Source organism: Scatophagus argus, chromosome 21 (genome assembly GCF_020382885.2).
Source record: "Scatophagus argus isolate fScaArg1 chromosome 21, fScaArg1.pri, whole genome shotgun sequence".
Classification (NCBI taxonomy): domain Eukaryota; kingdom Metazoa; phylum Chordata; class Actinopteri; family Scatophagidae; genus Scatophagus; species Scatophagus argus.
The window spans coordinates 11,319,288-11,339,348 of NC_058513.1; the positions used below are offsets into that span (position 1 = coordinate 11,319,288).

Sequence of the window (20,061 nt, forward strand, 5' to 3'; positions counted from 1 at the left end):
TCTGCTTAATAAAATTCTCAACATCTGCACTACTTTAAGACAAGAACTACATTTATCTGATGCTAAACCTCTTTTATAATAGATATTTCCAGCAGACATAAGCCCAAACAAAAGCATGACCACTCATTAAATGAACGCAGCAGACTGGTAGGTGTGAACATGTCAACTAACTGTGTGAGTGTGCTGGAAAAGCAAAGGCCTCTGCTAATGATTCTGTCAAGTTTCATCACCTGAGAGGATCAGGCTCCCTTCAGCCGGAACCTGCCGTCATGGAGCTTTGTCGGCGTATTACTGGTCAGCATTATGACAACACAACACAGCTGTTCACACTTGTCTGCTAATAGATTCTTTATATTTTCCACAACACCACAGCAGACAAGGGAGTGGCAGCAGCGTTTTACAACCCTGCACTGCAAGAGTGTGTAATACACAATTCATTGCTCTGCGTTTTAAATGTGGTGAAAGGAAAGAAATACCTCGCTATGGATTTAGATAAAGATGTGTGTCTAAAGGTCAAAAAGGATGGCTGAAGGACAGCTGAAGGACATCAGATTGTTACTTTAAATAAAAAGGTGACTCAAGCGAGGTGATATTCTACATATGCATGCAAATACATCTTCAGAAATGAGCTCTGGCTCAGGTTTCCACACATATCACTGTGGTTTGTTTAAGAAACCTTTCTTATACAATATTAGAATGGACCATTAGCATATACTTCTTCATAAAGCCATATCAAAGTAACTTCCTCCATATTAATACTTGCTAGTGACCAGAAACTCAATCAAATCAGCAGCTGCAGCCTTTGTCATGTGGATGAAGTCTTTCCTCAAACCCAAAAGACCATAAAAACAGGATTAAAACGTGTCTGATGACTAAATGCACGTGTTGTGTTGAAGTCCTGTTCAAGTCTGTTGTTTGTTCTTTGATGAGGAAGCTTTCATGTTGCCATCTTGGCCAAGACAACCTTGTAGAAGAGATTTTGAATTGGATTTTTCAAAAATAAATATCATTATTCTTGATACTTTAAACCATTCTTTTGGATCTGAACCTACTGGGTTTTGACAGAGTTTACTCGTACCTTGCCAGCTGTCATTGCAGACGCACAGCTTCTCCCCAGTGAGGTCGCAGTAGCCGTGGTCGGGGCTGCCGCAGTTGTTCCTGCAGTAAGGGATGTCACAGGCCTCGCCTTTCCAATACTTGTCACATTCACAGTACACTCTGTTAGCGGCCGAGTTACCAGGCGTACACTTCCCATGGCCAGAGCAGTTATTGGGACAAGAGTTGATCCTGGACAGAAAGGTGTTTCATTTAGCCAAAACTCTATGCACTATTTAGGACCTTTAGTTGGAGACTGAGGAAGATTAATGGGTATCATCTGGCATTTGGCAAAGGTGATGGGGACAAAAAGAAATAATATCGAGTGGGTCATTAACTGTGATTGTTGCTGCAGGTTTTAGTCCAGCAGGAAAAACACTGCGGGATGCAGAAATTTGCTACCATCCATCAACAGCTAGAGGAAGCAAATGGATCTGGAAACCGGTCCACTGTAGTTTATAATGTTAACACATCAATGAAAACCTGAATCTGTCTTTAAGTGATAGTCTAAAATACAGCCTCAGTGGACATGGTTTTCTCATAGAAGTTAAACAATAAAACCAAAAAACAATATAAGTGTGCATGTATATGTTATGTTTTGATACTAATTTCAGATGTAGAGCACTTACGAGTAAAATATTTCGAATCCCGTTAAGTTATAGGCAGCATCACTGAAAAAGTGTAGTAGTGCGTAGCCTGAAGTTGTTTCAACCTCAGGAACCGTCTCATTTCCTCGAATCTCTGGCACAATGAGACCACTGCAAAGAAAAGCAGGAAGTTCACTGACATCACTGGTTGGCCACAAGTTTCAGTGACAAATCTGTGATTATCTGCTAAATCAGAATGGCTAGACACAAGCTACATACAGTGAAGAGTAAATAAAGATAAGATGTTTTCTTATCAGTGTAAATAAAAAAACTCTGACACTGACAAAACTGCTCATTGGATTTAATTGATATTTGTAGTTGTATTGATAGACTGTGGACCTCGCTCTGATAAAACCCACTCTCTCCCTACTGAGCTTCTCACCTGAAAACAGCAACCAGAGGAGCATATATCGAGTCTCCATCGTAGACATACATGTGGTCCCAACTACATTCTGTGGCAAAGTGGTTAAATCTTAACCGAAGAACTGCATTTGGACTGCAGAGGAAACAATTAACATATGGTTTAGGCTTCACAGATGGGCAATTTTTGCAGAATTCAGGCATGCAGGCCTCATTTCTAATTATAGTAGTATTTGCATAATAACTCTGACAGATTATTTTGATTTTAGTGTAAATGTACCCCAGATGCTCCATCCACACATCATGATGTAACTGGTGTATAAGTGAACAGCAAACAACTAATAAACATACTTCAGTTTATAATAACATTTTACGCTAGCATAGCAGCAGACACCCTGGATATAGATCAACAGATACAAGGATACTGATAAAGATACTGATACTGATAAAGATGTAGCAGCTAATCTCTGGTTCAGAACAGTGTGAACATTCAAAATGCTAGACACCACTTCACATTATACTGTGTAAGCAACAAAAATGCACATCCTTCAGCAGAGATGCTGATCAGCTTGATCTGAGTGGATTAATAAGTTTACACTGCATAATTCAATTTGACCGTGCATGGTCAGCTTCAGTAGAACATATTGATGTATAAAAGGACTTACTAGCCCTCAATGAGCCAGGTGCACTTTGTTTTGTACTTGTAGTTGATTGGACCATCTGTGAGGTATCCTGAGGGCTCCGTCAACCTGAAAGACACAAACAAATCGTTAAACGCTGCACTAGAAAAGCATTATTCCAAGTTAAAGCTGGAACCATCTTGGGCCACAAGTAACCATCTAATTTGTTGCCTAAAAAGACAGAAGACTTTATCTGAGACATCCAAGTGTCGCTTGCTGCATACATTTCCTAAGATTCAAGACAAGAAGCCAAAAAAAGGCCCAAAACTGACAAACCAAAAGATTTATTCATCTGTCTCTTCTGCTGCTTTCTGCCCAAGTCTCAAGTCTGATAACGGAAAACAATTTTCAAAAAAGTATTCTTCGCCCAAAAAGACTACAGTAGTGTGTCACAATCATAGATGACTTTGAAATGGACATTCATCACTGTCCCCAGTTGTGAGCATCCCACCCACAAAACAGTACGATCACACGCACGTGAACTGAAAATGACGAGGAGATAGATTACCTAAAATTATTGTCTCGACACGGTCATATATTTTCTGGTTTGCAACAGATTGTGCTTCGATTAGACTCATTTGGGTGTCAGGGTTGAGACAAATACATCATGAATCCACAAAATGAGTGTCTGTCGAGTGATAACACTCCTACTATTTCACAACATCATAGAAAGACTTTGACTTTGGGGGATTCACAATAACATAGTGGGGCTCTCGTGGGTGGTCTGAGAAACACAGTAACTTGTCTGTATTCCTTTTTATGTGTTTGACAGTCAGATGCATAACATAGTGCAGGATTACTCTTATTTCGGATAAGATTCTATCTTGACATGTGCCTTGTTTTGTCGTTTGTTTACTACTCACATCATTCAAGTCTGGTTACAGCTACTACAATTAGATTCGTGTCTTGCTGACTGATCACGGTGAACATTTAGGATTTAACACCCAGCAGCATGCAACCAGCAATGAGTCAGGGCTGTGTAAACATTCAGGAATTATGATTTTTTTTTCCATGCTGCACTTTGTGAAATACAATCCTGTGCAAGCATCTGTCCTAATCACATCAAGACTGTGTATTCTTGCTGTCCGAGCCACTGTGCTGTTCGGTCCTTCTAGATTTAAAATCCAACCCTACAGAGCATCAGAAATGAGAAATGAATCTGCAATGCTGGTTTACACTTTCCAGATGTGATTTTACACTTGTTAGGTGAAAAGCTGCAACTTGTTTATGGGTAATTGGTCGTGTACTAACAAGGGCGCACTGCGTGTCCACCGACCAGAGACGCCAAGAGCTACGTTCTCGCCTTTCAGTTGTTTGTCGCCAGGTGATGGGAGGTTATTCCCTGACAACATGCCTGATGACAACCCATACAAATCCTCAGACAGATCAGGAGCAATTGTAATTACTGTGATCAAAGCTCTCCTGTACCACAGAGTGCACCTCAGGTGTACTAAAAGACCATTAGATGCTCCTGTCAACAGCAGCAGCCCAGATGAACATTGTTATTATAGAGCAAGTAGTTGACATTAATTCTTAGGTCACCAGCAATTGTTTTTCCCCAACTACAACCTATCTGAACACTAACCTTAACTCATATGACCTATTAGGTGGTGTCATGTCATCTACCTGTTCTCAACAACAATGAATATTCTTCCATATTAGGCATAACAAATATTTACTGTATCACCACATAGGATGCAAATCATATTCAGCACCAATTAGTTGCAGATGTTTCCTTAAAGCCAGTGTAAGCTCATTTCTTGGAGAAAGCTAAAGGAATTTATTTGTTTATGGATTTTATTTGGAATCAATTTGCTTAAGGCCTTAAGTAAATATTTCATTGCACGTCAGAGTCTTGGTTGTCTTGTTCTTGCTTAATTGTGCATTGGATTGGATTGTGTATTGTTATTAATTTACTCTTCTCACTTACACCCACGCTGAATAAAATGATATGATTTCAGCACCCCAGTGAATGCAGATAAATTACAAACAACTAACTGGGGGACTGAAGCATAATCAAATAATCAAACGACCAAAACTGAATCTGCTTTTAATTTACAAGTTAATTTTGAAAACAAAAAACCCAAACATTACTTTGTTCCACTGGCTTCATTACTGTTCTTTTCCTTCTGTAATAATTCACTAAATCTCTTTCAGTTTTGGACTGTTTGTCAAACACAACAAGGATCAAGGAAATAAACATTAGATTAATCAGTGATAGAAGCAATTATTACAACCAAAAATAGCCAATTTGGGTTCCCTTCTACCAGCTCTGTTCCTGAAACTTTCATACATAAAGTTGGTCACATATTTCTAATCAGCTGACTCCAAAATACAACTAAGTTTTAAGAAACTGTCAGCTTGTTAAGTGAGCTTAAATTAAAGTGTTAAAAAAATATGTTCTGTCTTTGCGATGGGAGGCAGTCTTCCATAACATCAACTCGCGTCCCAAAAAAGCTGTGTGCACCACACAGGTGTGTTTGCTGAGTGTCAATGATCTCTACTGACCCTGTTGCTTTATAGAAAACAGCCAACTACCGAATCTACTGTGGGAGACTCGGACCATTTTATTTTAATCTGATGTCGGGTGACCAGTGAATTTTTAAAGGCAAACACATGTCGTGCTTGGTTACTCACTTGAACCTCCCTTGGCAGTGCTGGCACTGGTCTCCGACCCATCCTCGATCACAGATGCAGGAACCGTTGATACATTTTCCAGAGAGACAATTCTTGTCACACGGTTTCGCCGGGGAGGCGTGAGTGAACAGTACAAAGTAAAACAAAACATACACCACCAAGTATCTGTTGACACCGCGCAGATCGCTGTGGGTGGCTAGTTTGGGTCCAAGAAGAAAGAGTTTGGTCTTGTATTTCCCCCCAGGATCCATTTTTTTTTCCAGGTCGACCAAGCCGAGTAAAAGACCGGGGCCTTTAGGTCTGCTTTGGGAGAAAGCCTCGGCTACTCAGGCAGTTTCTGTTATAAAAAAGAAGTCCTGCATATTCGTTGAGTATTAGACATAATTAAAACCAGGGCTTAGCTAAGCCTCCGTTACAAAGCTTTGAACAAAATGGCTAAGAAGGTTAGCTAGCTAAATGTTTTTTTTTTAAAGCTGGTTGTTTAACCGCATGCATAGACTTGGAGTGGGAGGAATTCCCTTCACCCTACCTCTTGTTGGAAGAACCTACCAAAAAAGCGGACCATCGATAAAAGCTATTTGAGCAACCAGCCCAGTCTAACAAGCTAATGCACAATTTGTTAGCCCGTGTAGCTTATTTACAGTTTGGCCTCTGCTAGGGTAATGTAACGTTACTGCACTGATTCAAGACCACTATCTTCCAAATGCCAGTTCAGCAGCCATTTTAACGCGTAAACAATCCTTCAGATGGAAACAGGGATGTACACTGTCACAAACAATGGTCCTTCATCAAGCCGCGACAATTTAACCGGATCGTATCCACAGAAGAACAAAGGGGATGTGGTGTTTGCAAGTTAGCCCTGGACCCAGTGAGAAGGCTGCCGCAGTCAACATGGATGTGGGGTGATGTGGGAACTGGGAGGCTATTCTTGCCGACTGGGGGCTCTGAGCGAATACTTTGTACTGTAGTTCATCCTACTGGACTATTCCTACGGCAATTTAAGCACCTTCAAGCGCAGACTTCACTGACAGCACTGTGTGGTGGTGTCTCCTTCTATTCCAGTGGGGGAAAAAAGCACCGCTCCTGCTCTCAAAACATGACAAGAACTGCCAGCGACGGATTTGCTAGCGCAACGACACAAGACAGTTTCTCAGGTTGGAGAAAACTAAACACAGGCTACGCATGCGTACTGCAAACGGAATATATTTAAAGGTACAGTGTCAAAAGCCCATGAAACTATTCTATGCGGAATTTAAATTATTGTTTCAGGTTCAGGATTTTCAAATATATACTTATGATGGACCGTTCCATTAAAATCATTTTGTCCCGTAACAACAGAGAAAACTGAAATTCTGTAGCCTCTATTGTTAAAACATAGAGTGTATTTAATCTGGAAGCACATCTATAGTTTCCAAAATATGACATTTTTTTATCCTATTATCTTTAACTTTTTAAATAATACAATGACTGTGGATTTCATATTTTTGTTATGCCACCATACTTTCAATAATATATGAAAAGTAGAGGCACATTTTCTTGCAGTGTCCTGCAAGTACATGCAAATATCAGATTTCCCTATCTTGCAGACCTGCAGTATTCATGTTGCATATGGGCCTCTCAAACCACGTATATTAAATCCAAGCAAACACTACATCAGATCAGTTCAAAATTTATCACGCTTTTTATGCTATTTAAGGAAATACACTGATGTGGTGTGGTTAAGAAAATCTGTATCTATCTTCTATTCATGCATTTTGTGCTCTTGTCTCTTAATGGCACATAATTAAACACTGTAATCTGAGGAATGACAGCGAGGACTGAAAAAGCTGTCTGCAGCACTGTCACATCATAGACCGTAATGCTCCTTGCAGGGCAGCTCATGATTGCAATTTGAATCGATCATTTGCACAGCTACAATTGCCCTGCTGAATTTAACCAAAGCAGAGAGGCTTTTCAAGTACATGCTCTGCTGGGTAATTTTGTCTATGAGAGTTATGTTCTCTATCCACTTGAGCTCCCGACACATCTCCGGAAATTTCAGATCACTGACACTAATGGCTGGGGAAAAAAATTCAGTGACGAGGTCAAGGAGCGAGGTGGTTTTTAATAAAATCTCTTATCATTCGTGTGCTAGAGGAGACTCTGTTCTGTCTCCACGCTAACCTCATTGCAATATGTCTCTCTGAGAGGGCACTTATCTTTGTTTTAGGTGAAGCTCGTCAGGATGGTGAGAGCTGCCAGGCTGGGGAATCTGACGGATCAGGGCTTTGGTGGAATATACATTTAAGTGATGCAGCGGGGCTGAGTGAAATCTGAGATGTGCTTCTGTTTCTGTCTATAATACAGTACAGATGGTGATTCAGTGGCAGATGGAGCACAGTTTCTTCAGCTGGGTTAGTTTGATGTAAAGTTCTGAATCAATTCCTAGCACATTGTGTAAAACACTATATTCTTTTCAGGCAAACGGAAGATGGCCATTCACAAAATCACACAGTGCTGGACATGAAAAATCGCTTAGATAATTTTTCACTCACTATAGCAGAAAGTCTTGATAAACTTTTAAGTGTGCCAGGATACCAAATGTTTTTTTATTAATCTTTTGTTTGTTTGTTTGTTTGTTTCATTTGCAGTTGGTGTAAGTTTAAAGCATGAATTTAGCTGGAGCCATCCACACTTCCACATCTACGCCTACAGGTGGCAGCGTTGCACAGGGACTTCAAGAGATGGATCTGCAGAAATGAGAAAGTGGGGTGCAGACTTCACCACACAGATATACAGAAGCTACAGTCAACTACAGCAGTAGAACTACAGGAATGTCAGATTACTGAGACTGAGAATTTAAACTTTTTTATTGTTATTTATTTATTTATTTCATCTTTGTGTTGTGGAGGGTCTTTTGAGATTCAAGTCTGTTGAGAGAGAGCAGGGCAAAATGGCAGCACAGTTGTGTTTTGTCATCTGAAGACTTAAAGTTTCGATGCATGAGAGACAAAGAGGTGAAGTAATTGTCATATTTTGCTAAATATTTTATGGCACTTATCTCAGTATGTTTTGTGAGTCATCTAAATACCCGTGAGCAGCTTAGACTCCTGAATGCGCTTCCAGTGTTCCCCAGACAAAACCTACACGGTGGGCAAAGATTTAGGCTGTCACAAAAAGTATTGCCTCAACATTTTCTCAGCCTTCACATGAGTCATGTGCACACTCTCTGAAATCTGAACACACACTGTTTATTTTCCACAAAGGTTACAGTGAACCTGATCACACAAGAACTAAAAACAATATTATCTCGCTGTGACTTAACACTCTTCCACTTAAGCCGCGGGAGAGCCTCTTGGCGTTTAGTCAGGTGCACACACCTCTGTGGTGCAGGGAAACAAGCACCGTCTCTCTGAGGTGAAGTGTGTCTGAAGTCGGTGCCCTTTTCATTCTTGGTCTAAATGTTCATAAAAACATCAGGGAGGTACGGAGGATTCAACTTTCCTTGGAAATTCCCAGACGTAAGAGTAAGACGAGCCACACGGTTTAGACTAGATTAGATGAAAAATGCCTCAATAAATGGGGGGTCTCTGTTCAGATTGGCGGTGCATTATGTGTCTTTACATTGTGTGTGAAAACATGGGAGGGTGCCCCCAATCAAAGGGGGTCCAGCTCCAATTCAGAGTTGAGTCAGTGACCTTTATCCTCTGATTCACAGCTGAGGAATGCTCTTTGTGCTCTAATCAGCAGCAGAAAAGAAGAGAGAAGCCCGGTCCACAGTTGTACCTTTGACACAAAAATGTAACATTGGCAAGTTCAAGTGTCTGCCTGACCCACTTAGAAACTGTTAGCACCTTTGTTCCACACCTACATACAAACACGCGCATGGACAAGCACAGTGATCCAAAATCATCCGAACCTGACCTGAGATCGGCCATAGAGCCAAGGGGTTCCAAAGGTCTGCTGCACAATAGGAATTCCCCTGCTGGATTAAGAAGACATTTCTCTTGCTGTGGGCAGACAGACAAAGGATTGAGTGAAGAAGAGAAAGGCCAGACCACCCTTGTTTTTAGTCGTGCTGAGCCATCATGCCTGACTCACATTCGCACTTACATCACCTGTTGACACAGGTTTAAGGCCAACGGTTCAAAAGCAGCACATAATGGATACTTTTAAAAATGGTGTAAAGAGTGCAAATTTTCTTTTGTTTCTGTGCATAGCAACCAAAACAACATTTTTTCCATGGAAATTATAGTTTCATATACACAGACAAAATAAATAATTAAAACTAAATAAATTCAAGGGCCACATAGTCCCTTACCTCCATAAAATGCAGCTGTAAACTCAGGAAAAAAAAAAAAACACTAAGTGGACTTAAAATTAAGATTTGCTATTGTTGTGAAGCTAAATGTCTTTCATGTTAACTGTCCTTAACAAGATCGACTCAACATCATTTTGACTCAAGAGCCCCATATGAAAGATCCTACTACAAGTCCTGCATACAGTGAGGTGTTTTATTTACTTAATGAGAAATTAGAAATAAGATTATAATTGCAATAACCTTTCTTTCCCACAGCTACAGCGAAAACACACAAAATGCTTATGACATGAACACCAGACTTAAAGGAATCATACAGATGTCCCACCTTCTTATTAGATAAATATTTTAGCAGCCTCTGAAAACTTGCTCTGCCAACATTTTGAGCCTGTTTACCACCCTGAAAACAGGCCCTGGAGAGTTTTGCATTTAGCTGGAAACACTTAAACTTTGTCTTTGGCTAACATGTTCGACCACATGACCAATTCAAATTGCTGAAGCTACTTAATACGCTGTTTGTGTAGCAATGCAGAGTAACTCTGTTTTCATATGACACCCTTCACTGTGTAAGCCTCACACTCATGCACAAAGCCTAAACTCTGACTGTGAATTAATCCTAACTGGCCAGTGCATTGATTTTAGTTATGTAAGCTAAAACTTGCTGTCTACCATGTCAGTCTACCAAAACACGGCAAAGATATAAGGACTTTACAGAGAAACTAAAATCCACTTTCGCTGTCTTGTGTTATATGTATTGTGATTACTTGTAAAGTTGTTTATAAACTGGCAAATTGTTGATCCCCATAAAGGTTGCATAAAACATCAGATGAAGGATTTGTGTTTGTCTACCAGCCTTTCATTTCTTTTGTCTCTGTTGTTGAATTACAGTAACTGTCCGTCTTTGTTGGGTAATTTAAAGCACAAAGGTAACACGAGCTACGCGGTATGGCTCATTATATATATCAAATGTAAGCAGAGTTATGTTACATTACAATGTTTTGGCAGGTTTTTAAAGTCGGCAGTTAATCCTGTTATTATTGGAAAATACAGTCCTCACAGAGGGGTACAAACCTGGTGGTCTTATACTTTACACTAACAAAATTTCTTATTATAAACAGTGGTCTAATGGACTATAGCCATCATACCAACACACAAATCACAGTGAGTTCATTTTGAAGTGAGAAAATGACCTGTGGATATTGTTGTTGTATTTGTAGCTCTTATTATTCATGTGCACGAACTAGTAAAGAAACAAGTAAAGAAAATAAAGTACACTGTCATCAGTGCTCATAAATAAGTTTACATCAGAGCGTGTGAAAGAAACGGCAAAAGAGAGATTTGAATTTGAGTTTGAATGTTTGGTGAAACTGGGTTGTGACAAAAGGGGGTCATTAGTTGAAATCAAAGCTGGGAGAGAAGAACTACAGCCACATGTATGTACAGGGTGGCGGGCATGTATATGCATTAATGAACATTAACTTGGGAGGACAGAAAGGAAGACAATCTTTTAGCATTTCCCTTACAGGTTCAATGGTGTGCACAGTGCAGTATTTTACAGCACACAAGTCCTTGGTTCTTGTCTCAGCTTCTGCTGTGTCTTCCTTGGGTTTGGTTATGTTATTCCCATGTTTATGCTCTGTCCTCCAGACCTTCCATTCCCGTCCACAAACACATAAGACTCTGATTGTGAGTGCCTGACTTGTCCTCGTCTGACCAGTGTGACTGGTGCCTTCCTCAGAGTGCCTCCTGACCTCTGAGTTATTGGAACTGCAGCACCCTCTGACCCAGGCGATGGCTGAAAGTGGTGGATGAATATATAACAAAAAGAAATGAAAGAAGAATAAAATCTGAAATCTTTCTGGAAGTCAAATGCAACATAACCTGTTACTTGAAGGAGGCTCCAGTATGAGTTCAAATAAGAAATACTTAAAGGATTAATGATTTTTTTTAAATCATTGGAATCCTCACAGATTTAAGTATTTTTTCCTCCTATGTGCGGGCCTCTGATCCAACAGATGCTATCAGGAATTACGCATTGCCTAATCAGCTGTCTCTGTGAACTGAGTGTACCCGTCTGATTACAAGGTGCTTCAGTCTATATCCGTGCCACCCCCACACACTCACCCTTCCTGTCCGCTGCAGCAAGCCCATACAAAGTGTGTTATTAACCAACATCAGATGACATCACAGGCCCACCACCTGTCAAATTAAATAGCTGCTTTGTCTTGGGCGTGACTAGTGCAGTAGGGGGAGAAAAAAAAGGGAAACTCTGGTGTCTTTTTTATAAACTCTCTGATTGTCTGAGCTGCAGCATCGCATTGTTGTTGCGGTGGAGTTATTCAAAACACCGGGATGCGCGTCGTGCGTTTTAATCATCTCCCAGGGCACGCTGTGTTATTCTGCGTGACATTCCTCTCATACCTCGACCCCGGCCACGGCTCTCCCACGGAGGTGCACAGTTATTGGGCCAAAAACACTAAATTAGCAAACTTAATTCTTTTTAGTCTCACCCTTCAAAGATTTGACGTATACCCTGTATTTCCAAACTCAGATTTATAGATTAATCACAGAGAACAATCCCCAAGTGTATGTTAATCAAGATTTGCCCCTGAGCCTGCATGTTTTCCTGTAGTTTGGTGTTTATACACACAATTTAGTGCGGATTAGATAAGAAGCGCACGGGTGGGGGTAAAAGCCATGACGCCTCCATCCTCTCAGCGTGGCGGCTTCTATCCGTGAAACTTTTCCCTCAGTTTGTTATCGTAGGACCCGTGGGTGAGTCTGAGTGACACCGGGAGGTCCACACGAGCTGCGGACTGGATGTTGCACAGGCTGGGCTCGCAGGAGGGAGGAGGAAGAAGAGGAGAGGAGAAGAGGAGAGGAGCGCTGTTGTTCCGTCAAAAAACAAAGTGAGCCTGTCGAGCGCAGTCAGCCAGTCAGTGAGCGTATTGTTGAAAACGGGAGCGCCGCGGCTGCATTCCGCAGAAGAAGTTGCTGGCTGTCCTATCACCCAGAAAAGTTATCAGCAAACTTTTGGGATTTTTTTTTTTATTATTGGTATTGGTTTCATTTTTTGATTTTATGAGAGGAGGAAAGCGAGGGACAAGAAGGTGAAACTGCGAGGGAATGGAGAAGCACAAAGGTAAAAGGGAGCTTTTGAGTTTTGTGTCAGTAACGTGAAACACAGCAGCTGGCTTCTCGAGTGTCTCCGTGTTATTTGTTCCTCTATGCATGCTTTACTTACATCAGTTTTAGCTGATAAATGCTGGTAAAATATACGGCTAAAGCGTCTGTTTATCTGCACATTCAGATAACATAAATAACCATTTGGGATTTATTGATTGCGGATGCGTTAGTCGTTTGTCGCAGCGGTTGAAAGACAAGGAAGCTGATGTTTTTGCTTTTGTTATCATATTTTGGCTTGGCTACTGGTCACCTGCCACTTACTCTGATGATAAAAATTCCTGTGCGGGTGGGTTAGTTTTAGGCTCTCATGTTAAACTGGTAAGCTGCCTTTGGGAAAAGAGTCCCCACATTTAAACTGTTGAATTGTCGCCAAGAATATGAAGATGTGAGGCTTATCCCCAAATGCCTCCACTCCAAGTGGGCTCTATAAAGTCGTTTGCACTGTGGCCACTGATTGATTCCAATAGCAGCAACATTGTTCTCACAGCATTCCCCAAATTCCTGTGGTTATTTGTCCATGGGGGATGAGCAAGGCCACTCATAGTTTGAGCCAAAATCTGGAAATTAGTTGGAGTGGTTGGCTGTGAAGTGCACCTCACTTTGCTGTAGGAACATCTGAAGTAAACGAGCATGTTAGGGGGTTAGTTGTCTCATGGACCTCAGCAAGGATGGGAGAAACACAACTATGGACTGTGAGCTCATCGTGAATATCCCCCCCTTCGCTGGCCAGAGTGAGGCAGCTGGGTGAAGCGACTTGTTGGACTGGAAACAATGGCGACTAGTATAACTAGAATGATATCACCACAGTTTGAAAGGAAGCAATCTTGCCACAACATTGTCATTCTCCAGCTGAGCAGATGGCTTAGTCTGTTCACTCCCACACTCTCTGAGAGTAGATATCCAGTGCTGCAAGCAGCCAAACACAGTGGTGTTCTCTGTGTAGTTTTTCCCTGTGAGGGAATTTCATTGGCAGTGGAGGCTTTGGATTTGGTCTGGCACTCAGTTCATTTAATGTGTTCATTCATATCCATCGCACATAGACAGTGACTGATGACATGCATTAAGCTGCATGTTTGACATGCTGTCAAGGTCAAGGTTCCATCTTCTTAAATGCAGAGATTTGACTGTAAGTTGATTTTTTTTTTTCATGTTTTTCTGTTTGTTAAATGGAAAACAAAAGGATTTGAAGATGTCGGTTCGGACTTGGGGAATTGTGATGGTTGTTTTGGTGGATGTTGTGATGGAAAAATAAGTGGCAGCTCTGAACATGTGCAGTATCTCTTTATACGTGGGTAAGAGTTTGACAAAATGAAGGGGAGTGAAGAATCTCACTGTCATTGTTTATGAGGTTACGCTGAGTGTCCACCAGGGGAACCACATCGCTCCCTTGACTGTATTCCAAACACATTACTAAATTGGAATGACTGCAGTACGTGTCAGTATCTTAAAACCTGAAAAACTTTTCAAAGACGAGCGTCACTAGTTTCTGACCACATGATTATGCTTTAAAAGTTCAGAGAATGACTGCACTTTCTACATCACCACTTTTAGTTGGAGACAGGCGCTTCAATAATAAAGGACATCTTGGAGAACAGGTGGGGGGAGGGGGATGACCGAAGTCTGAGGGCATGTCAAGTGAGGCAGGGCAATGATCCTACCCCTGGATGGCAGAGAAAGAGCTGGTGTGTGGGGCTGAAATAAGAAATGGAGTTTACTCATTTGGCAGCTGCTGCAGCAGCAGCACCAGGACACTGAATTAGATACTAACAGCCACAGGAAGCCATTGGAGGAGGTACAGTAAAGGGAAACATGGGAAAATCCAGGGAGGCCAATGACAAAGCAAGGCATTGTTTAGTATTCTGGATTCGCTCTGTGCTTCTCAAACCTGACCCACGCAGGTTTCATTCCAGAGCAGCTTGTGTCACCAGTTCTCACACCTTCTGCCAGAGATGAGGATCAAATTGGCAAACCACCTGGAGCTCTGTTTGTTTTGAGACTGCCGGGCTGTGATGGGACATGTTTGAGACCTCAGCAGCTCAGAAAAAATGTTTTGAGCACATCTTATGCAATTAGTGGCCCATTAGTCGCATTGCCCAACTTCTAATCACAGCCCACATGCTAATGTCTCATCCTACTAAAAAAAACAATCATATTGTCATGTCATGTCAAGTCATGTCAAGTTTGTCATGGCTTTGCAAGCCATAAACTGTGTCTTGTGCTGTTGACAAATAAATGAAACACATTTTCATAACAGCAGCTTATAAAAGAAGCAGCACTTAAATAAAATACAAATACATTTATAGAAATAATTAATAGTGTCTCAAAATGATTAAAAATTTTTCTAAATGTTTCCATAAAGGGGATGGACATATTTATTTTTGGCAACATCCTATCTGGTATTAATTATCTTCCATTCCTTGTGAGACAGTGAGACATCATGCCCTTTTGGCTTTCCATGTTATTATGCTTCCCACTGATTTCTTGGGTAAAACACGCCTATTGTTGAATTCACTGTGCTGGTTTCACTTTGTTGCAACATGGTTTCACCCAGACAAGCGATGGGATCTACAGTGATGGCTCTTTTTCTTGCCTCCAGCTTCAAGCCATCTTCTCCCAACAATAATCTGATTCTGTAAAATCCAAGACAAAATGAAGACTGACGGCCTTACTGAAGGACATTTTTGAATGAGTGCATTATTCACTTGGCACACAAGCAACTGTAGACTTTGTTTGACTTTAAGAAATCACAGATGATTTCATTTTTTTATTTATAATAGAACATTTATGTGCACATTGTATTAAAACAAGGCTAGAGGCTGCACTCATGCTAGTGGCTTTGTGAGGTTGTATAAAGTTTGTATAATGTAGTAATGCTGATTTCAACCATCAGCAGAAGTGCCATTCTATGTTTATGGTGATGCTTTTAAAACTACAACATGTTTGGGTGCAGTATATTATTTGATGTAGTGCACAATATTGAAAAACACCAGCTGCTGTTATAAACCTTTGTATCCCAGTACTGGTGTTTTTCCGAGCTGTTTTCTTTAAATAGCCTTCAGTCAACTGAAGTGATCATGCCAATCAAAACTACTATAAGTGAAAATTGTTTTACTGGTATGAATTGAAAATTAGAGTTTCAATGTGTTTTTAGTAAAGTCAAAGTAATGACAATGTGACAGAGTCAGTAGGTTTATTGGGGTTGACTTCCCATAAGCTCAGCAGAGGGAAGACTGAAAGATGTAGGCCATCAGGGCTGGTATGGGGTCTACCGGTTCACTTGTATATATATGTGTGTGTGTGTGCATGCGTGTGTGGGGCTGTACTTCTCAACAGGGGGGTGAGCGGAGTGCATGCAGTTCAGGAAGCCGGTCTGGGCTATAAAAATGATGAAAAGAAAGACGGTCTTCCTGATCTGTGGAAGTGCAGGGCTCTTTGTGAGCTTGGTCCTTTTTCGCCCTCTGGGTCCTGCTCTTGTTCATTTACAGCACATCAAACGTGGCTTTGTTTATTGGATACAGGAGCTCTGGATCAGACCTGCATTGTTTTTTTTGTTTTGTTTTTTTCTCACCAGGTACTCTTTTGAAGGAAATGGTACTTAGGACAGGAGAACAGGAGCTCCCTGAGTTGTAATCACACACATATGCACACACAGACTAGTTCTCACTCTCCCTTCAGCCATCCTGGCTACTTATTTGTGGGATAATAACTAAGCAGAGGAGCTTTTATGTGGGTGACTCTAAGGCGGCATTGCTAGTTAGTTTTTATTTGTCAGCAGCTGCTTTAAGTCGGTCGCTTTCTTTCTGATCAAGCCAAGACTGTGGTGCCTTATAAAGCTCCAAAACACAGCCTCTAAAATGTGAATATGTTTATCACTACGCAGTGTATGTTAATTGAAAGATTACCAATGGAATGCCTTGATAAAATGGTAGACACATGCACCCCACACATCTCAGAATATGTAGAGGGTGATGCCTTTGAGTGTTGTTGGGATCCTGTGGAGCAAGCAAATGCAAGAAGACAGCAGGACTGAAGGAGGGATGTAGGCAGGGTGCCGAATTAAGAAGAGTGTTTGAAGCTCACTATGCTTCTAATGCCTCGTGGCTCGGGGCTGACACCTTTTTATATTTTTATATGTGTGTTTGTGGGAAAAATCATGGGAAAGAGAGAGTTGTAGTATCCCATGCCACATATCATATCAGTGTGTTGGCAAAAAATTGCTTGTTAACATACGGACAAACGGACGCAGTGCAACATTAGCTTTCAGTTGTCACCATGTTTCTGTCCACTTGATAAAGGTAATTTCAGTTCTGACTCTCCATTTTGCTCTGTTTTGGTCTCCACCATCCCCAGATTGAATCTGAGTTTTTTGCCACTGAACGCACCTCCGTGCTCACTGACTAGAATTTAACTTTATCTGTCTGCAACTTGATGCTGAGCAGGTTTGTCTAAGCTTTTTTCTTTGCTCAGAACAGCTGCCTTCAACTGAGAATGAGGAGAGTCAGCCATGACAATGACTTTGCTGGCTGCAAAACCCAATAAGAAAGAAAAGATAAGAAAGAAGCTAAGTGCAGCCTCTGGTGATAGTTGTCTATGTGCCACAGCTAGGGACACACATTTGTAAGAGATGATATTTTAAAGTTTCAATCATCACTGAAGAAAGGTTATTGGCCCTCAGCTCTAAGAAAAACATTTTTCAGCAATATTAACATTCCGATACATCAAAACTTGTCTCCTTTGTCTTAATAACTGCTAACACTGTTATTAAACTGAGCGAGCAACAGGCTAGAGAAAGTCCTCCTAACTTGTTAAAGAATGTTAAAGAAATATAAATTGTTAGAACTGAAAATATTTTAATCTGTATAAATCATTTTCGTTTGCAAAGATTCCAGTGCTGTCCTCCAAACTTTTTAATTTTGCTCTTCCTCTCACCCGTCTTTGACTTCTCTGTCACACACACACAAGTTTCATGTCATCAGCAGCCGGTATGTTGAAGCTTTGGCTCAAGCCTTCATTTGCAGGGACTACAGTAACATCCACTGCATCCTAATCGATATAACGTTGCTCAAGTATAGCAGAGCCGCTTCGTATAGGAAAAAGATTTGCTTGGATTTTTAGAGCGCATTAACATGTTTCAGGCTGATGTCTCCAGGGGCCGAGGTGTAAGCTTTGATAATACACAGACAGCACGGATCTAAAGGCTGGAGAAAAAAGAAAAGGGTGTTGGGAAAGATAAAGCGTGTGATGAATAAAGACGAGATTAAATTGTTGGGGCAGAGAGAAGATGAAAGGGTAAAATCTTGAAAAAAGAGAGTGGCACGAAACTTTATAAGACACTGCTTTGCAGTTTCTGTCAAGTATTTGTAACAATGTGCAGCTCGGCATCTTAACACGAACTGCTGTGGTGAGCCTGGTGCTAGTTTAACACTTGCTCCCCGCACTCTTTCTAGACTTTCTTGCAGTGTCTTAAGACTATGGCTTCACTACGCCTTTGTATTTTTCTCTTCACATGACACTGGAGTTTCTGTCTCTTTTTGGGTCTGTTTTTCACCTACCAAAAAGAAAGACAAGCGCCAAATGTATAATTTAAAAATCATATATGTGAACAAAGCCAAAGCTGCTTCCATAGCTTGTTTAATGCAGGAAAATGAGATAATATTGATTTAATAGGTGCAGTTTATGCAGCAGCTCGGACATACTTAGACTCACTTCACCTGCAGTAGATACATTATCTATGATACATGGATGTGAACCGTTATTAAAGCAAAGAATAAAAAGGAAAATTGGCAAAGACCGAGGAAAACAGAGGCTCGCCTTTGAGCAGATGAATATGCAGGATTGAAGGGCTGACCGGGAACATTCATCAGCATTCTGAGATAAGGAACCGAGAGTGAATCTTTGCTGTGAAAGTATCTTTCAAATCCAAACTAAACTCACAATGTTGCTATTTGGCCGCTATGTATTCAGGTACAGACATGCTGCGTATGTACGACATCCACTCATCCTTCATCCTCCATCAGTCTTTATTCTATACTTTATAACTTTGAATTAAGTATGAATAAAGTTGTCATTGTAAGAGAGTTTACTGAAGAAATGAAACATCATTTGCTAACTACAGTCCAGGTGTGTGATGTTAATAGCTTACATGCTGTTTGCTGCAGATACACCTGTGAAAACAATTTGCCAACTCTCTCTCTCTCTTTGTTTCTTTTATTTGCTTCATTTTATCTCAGGCGCGGATGTTGACTTAATGCCATGAGAAAGAAACCCATGTGCTTTGCTGTTTAATGTACAGTCTTACTTCTCTTTTAGTGTTATTCTTTCACTTTTCACTTCGGTCTTGTGTCACTTGGTCCACTTCTTTCCAGTTTCCCTTCAGCGTCGCTATCAGAGTCAGGCACCCCCCTCTTCTGAAGTCATCAAGTTGACACCTGCTATTTTTTTTTTACTATTTTTTTATTTTTTGTATTCAGGTTTCTACGGCAATAGCACCAAAACACAGCTTGGATTAATCCAGCCCTGTCCACACAGTCCCTGCCCTGCAGCTGAACCCTGCATGCTGCGAGGAGAGAGACCAGAGCGCCGGTAGCAATCAAACGGCAATCATATCAGTGTTTGATTCTTTATTCAGGCCGTGGCTAACAGCCGCTTCTCTGCCACTCTCACTAGAGAAAGGTCGGGTTTTAACAAACCAATTATACATGGCACCACCGTCCAGTCGTGTACGTTGAAACAGGCCCACATGTCTTTCTCCTGTCTACCCAAGCAGAAGCACCTTGAATCTGTGACAGTTTACGAAGCAAACACATGGTCACTGGTTCCAATTCTGCTTCTTTCCGCCACTTCCCTTTTTAGGTGCAGTTAGAGCTCTGTCACAAGATGACACAAGAGATTTCAATGGTCTTTTAAAATGAAATTATGTATGTTTCCTTCCTCAATCGTAAGAATTACACTGTTTATTTTTCAGAGCACTGATTGTTTAATTGAACCTTAAATTTATCTATATATTCATACAAATACGCAACAGATGGTTTATCAGTTCAACATGATAAAACCAATGCATTACTGGGTTAACATTACCCTTTGCCCATAGGTAGAAAACCTGAAATAATATAGGGTATCATTGACAACTTTTATAATGTCACTTTATTTTTAAACTTGC

General features: G+C 40.9%; 2 protein-coding genes and 1 long non-coding RNA gene across 3 annotated transcripts in view; 2 read left to right on the top strand and 1 right to left on the bottom strand.

Annotated features, from left to right (window-relative positions):
• Positions 1-6,567, bottom strand: part of atrnl1b (attractin-like 1b) — a 60,204-nt gene extending 53,637 nt beyond the window's left edge. Inside the window, exons 1-5 of the mRNA XM_046376555.1 lie at positions 5,420-6,567; positions 2,768-2,851; positions 2,125-2,238; positions 1,725-1,853; positions 1,079-1,287 (exon numbers count right to left, since the gene is read on the bottom strand). Of these exons, the coding sequence (XP_046232511.1) occupies positions 1,079-1,287; positions 1,725-1,853; positions 2,125-2,238; positions 2,768-2,851; positions 5,420-5,670 (787 nt within the window). The 5' untranslated portion in view covers positions 5,671-6,567. The remainder of the gene's footprint in view (positions 1-1,078; positions 1,288-1,724; positions 1,854-2,124; positions 2,239-2,767; positions 2,852-5,419) is intronic.
• On the top strand, positions 5,871-8,250 carry LOC124052382. Its single transcript, XR_006841992.1, has 4 exons — positions 5,871-6,013; positions 6,166-6,631; positions 7,629-7,812; positions 8,050-8,250. It is a non-coding gene; the product is annotated as an uncharacterized LOC124052382 (long non-coding RNA).
• Positions 8,251-12,169: 3,919 nt separating this feature from the next.
• afap1l2 (actin filament associated protein 1-like 2) overlaps positions 12,170-20,061 on the top strand; it is a 34,056-nt gene continuing 26,164 nt past the window's right edge. Inside the window, 1 exon segment of the mRNA XM_046376669.1 lies at positions 12,170-12,858. Within this exon segment, the coding sequence (XP_046232625.1) occupies positions 12,843-12,858 (16 nt within the window). The 5' untranslated portion in view covers positions 12,170-12,842.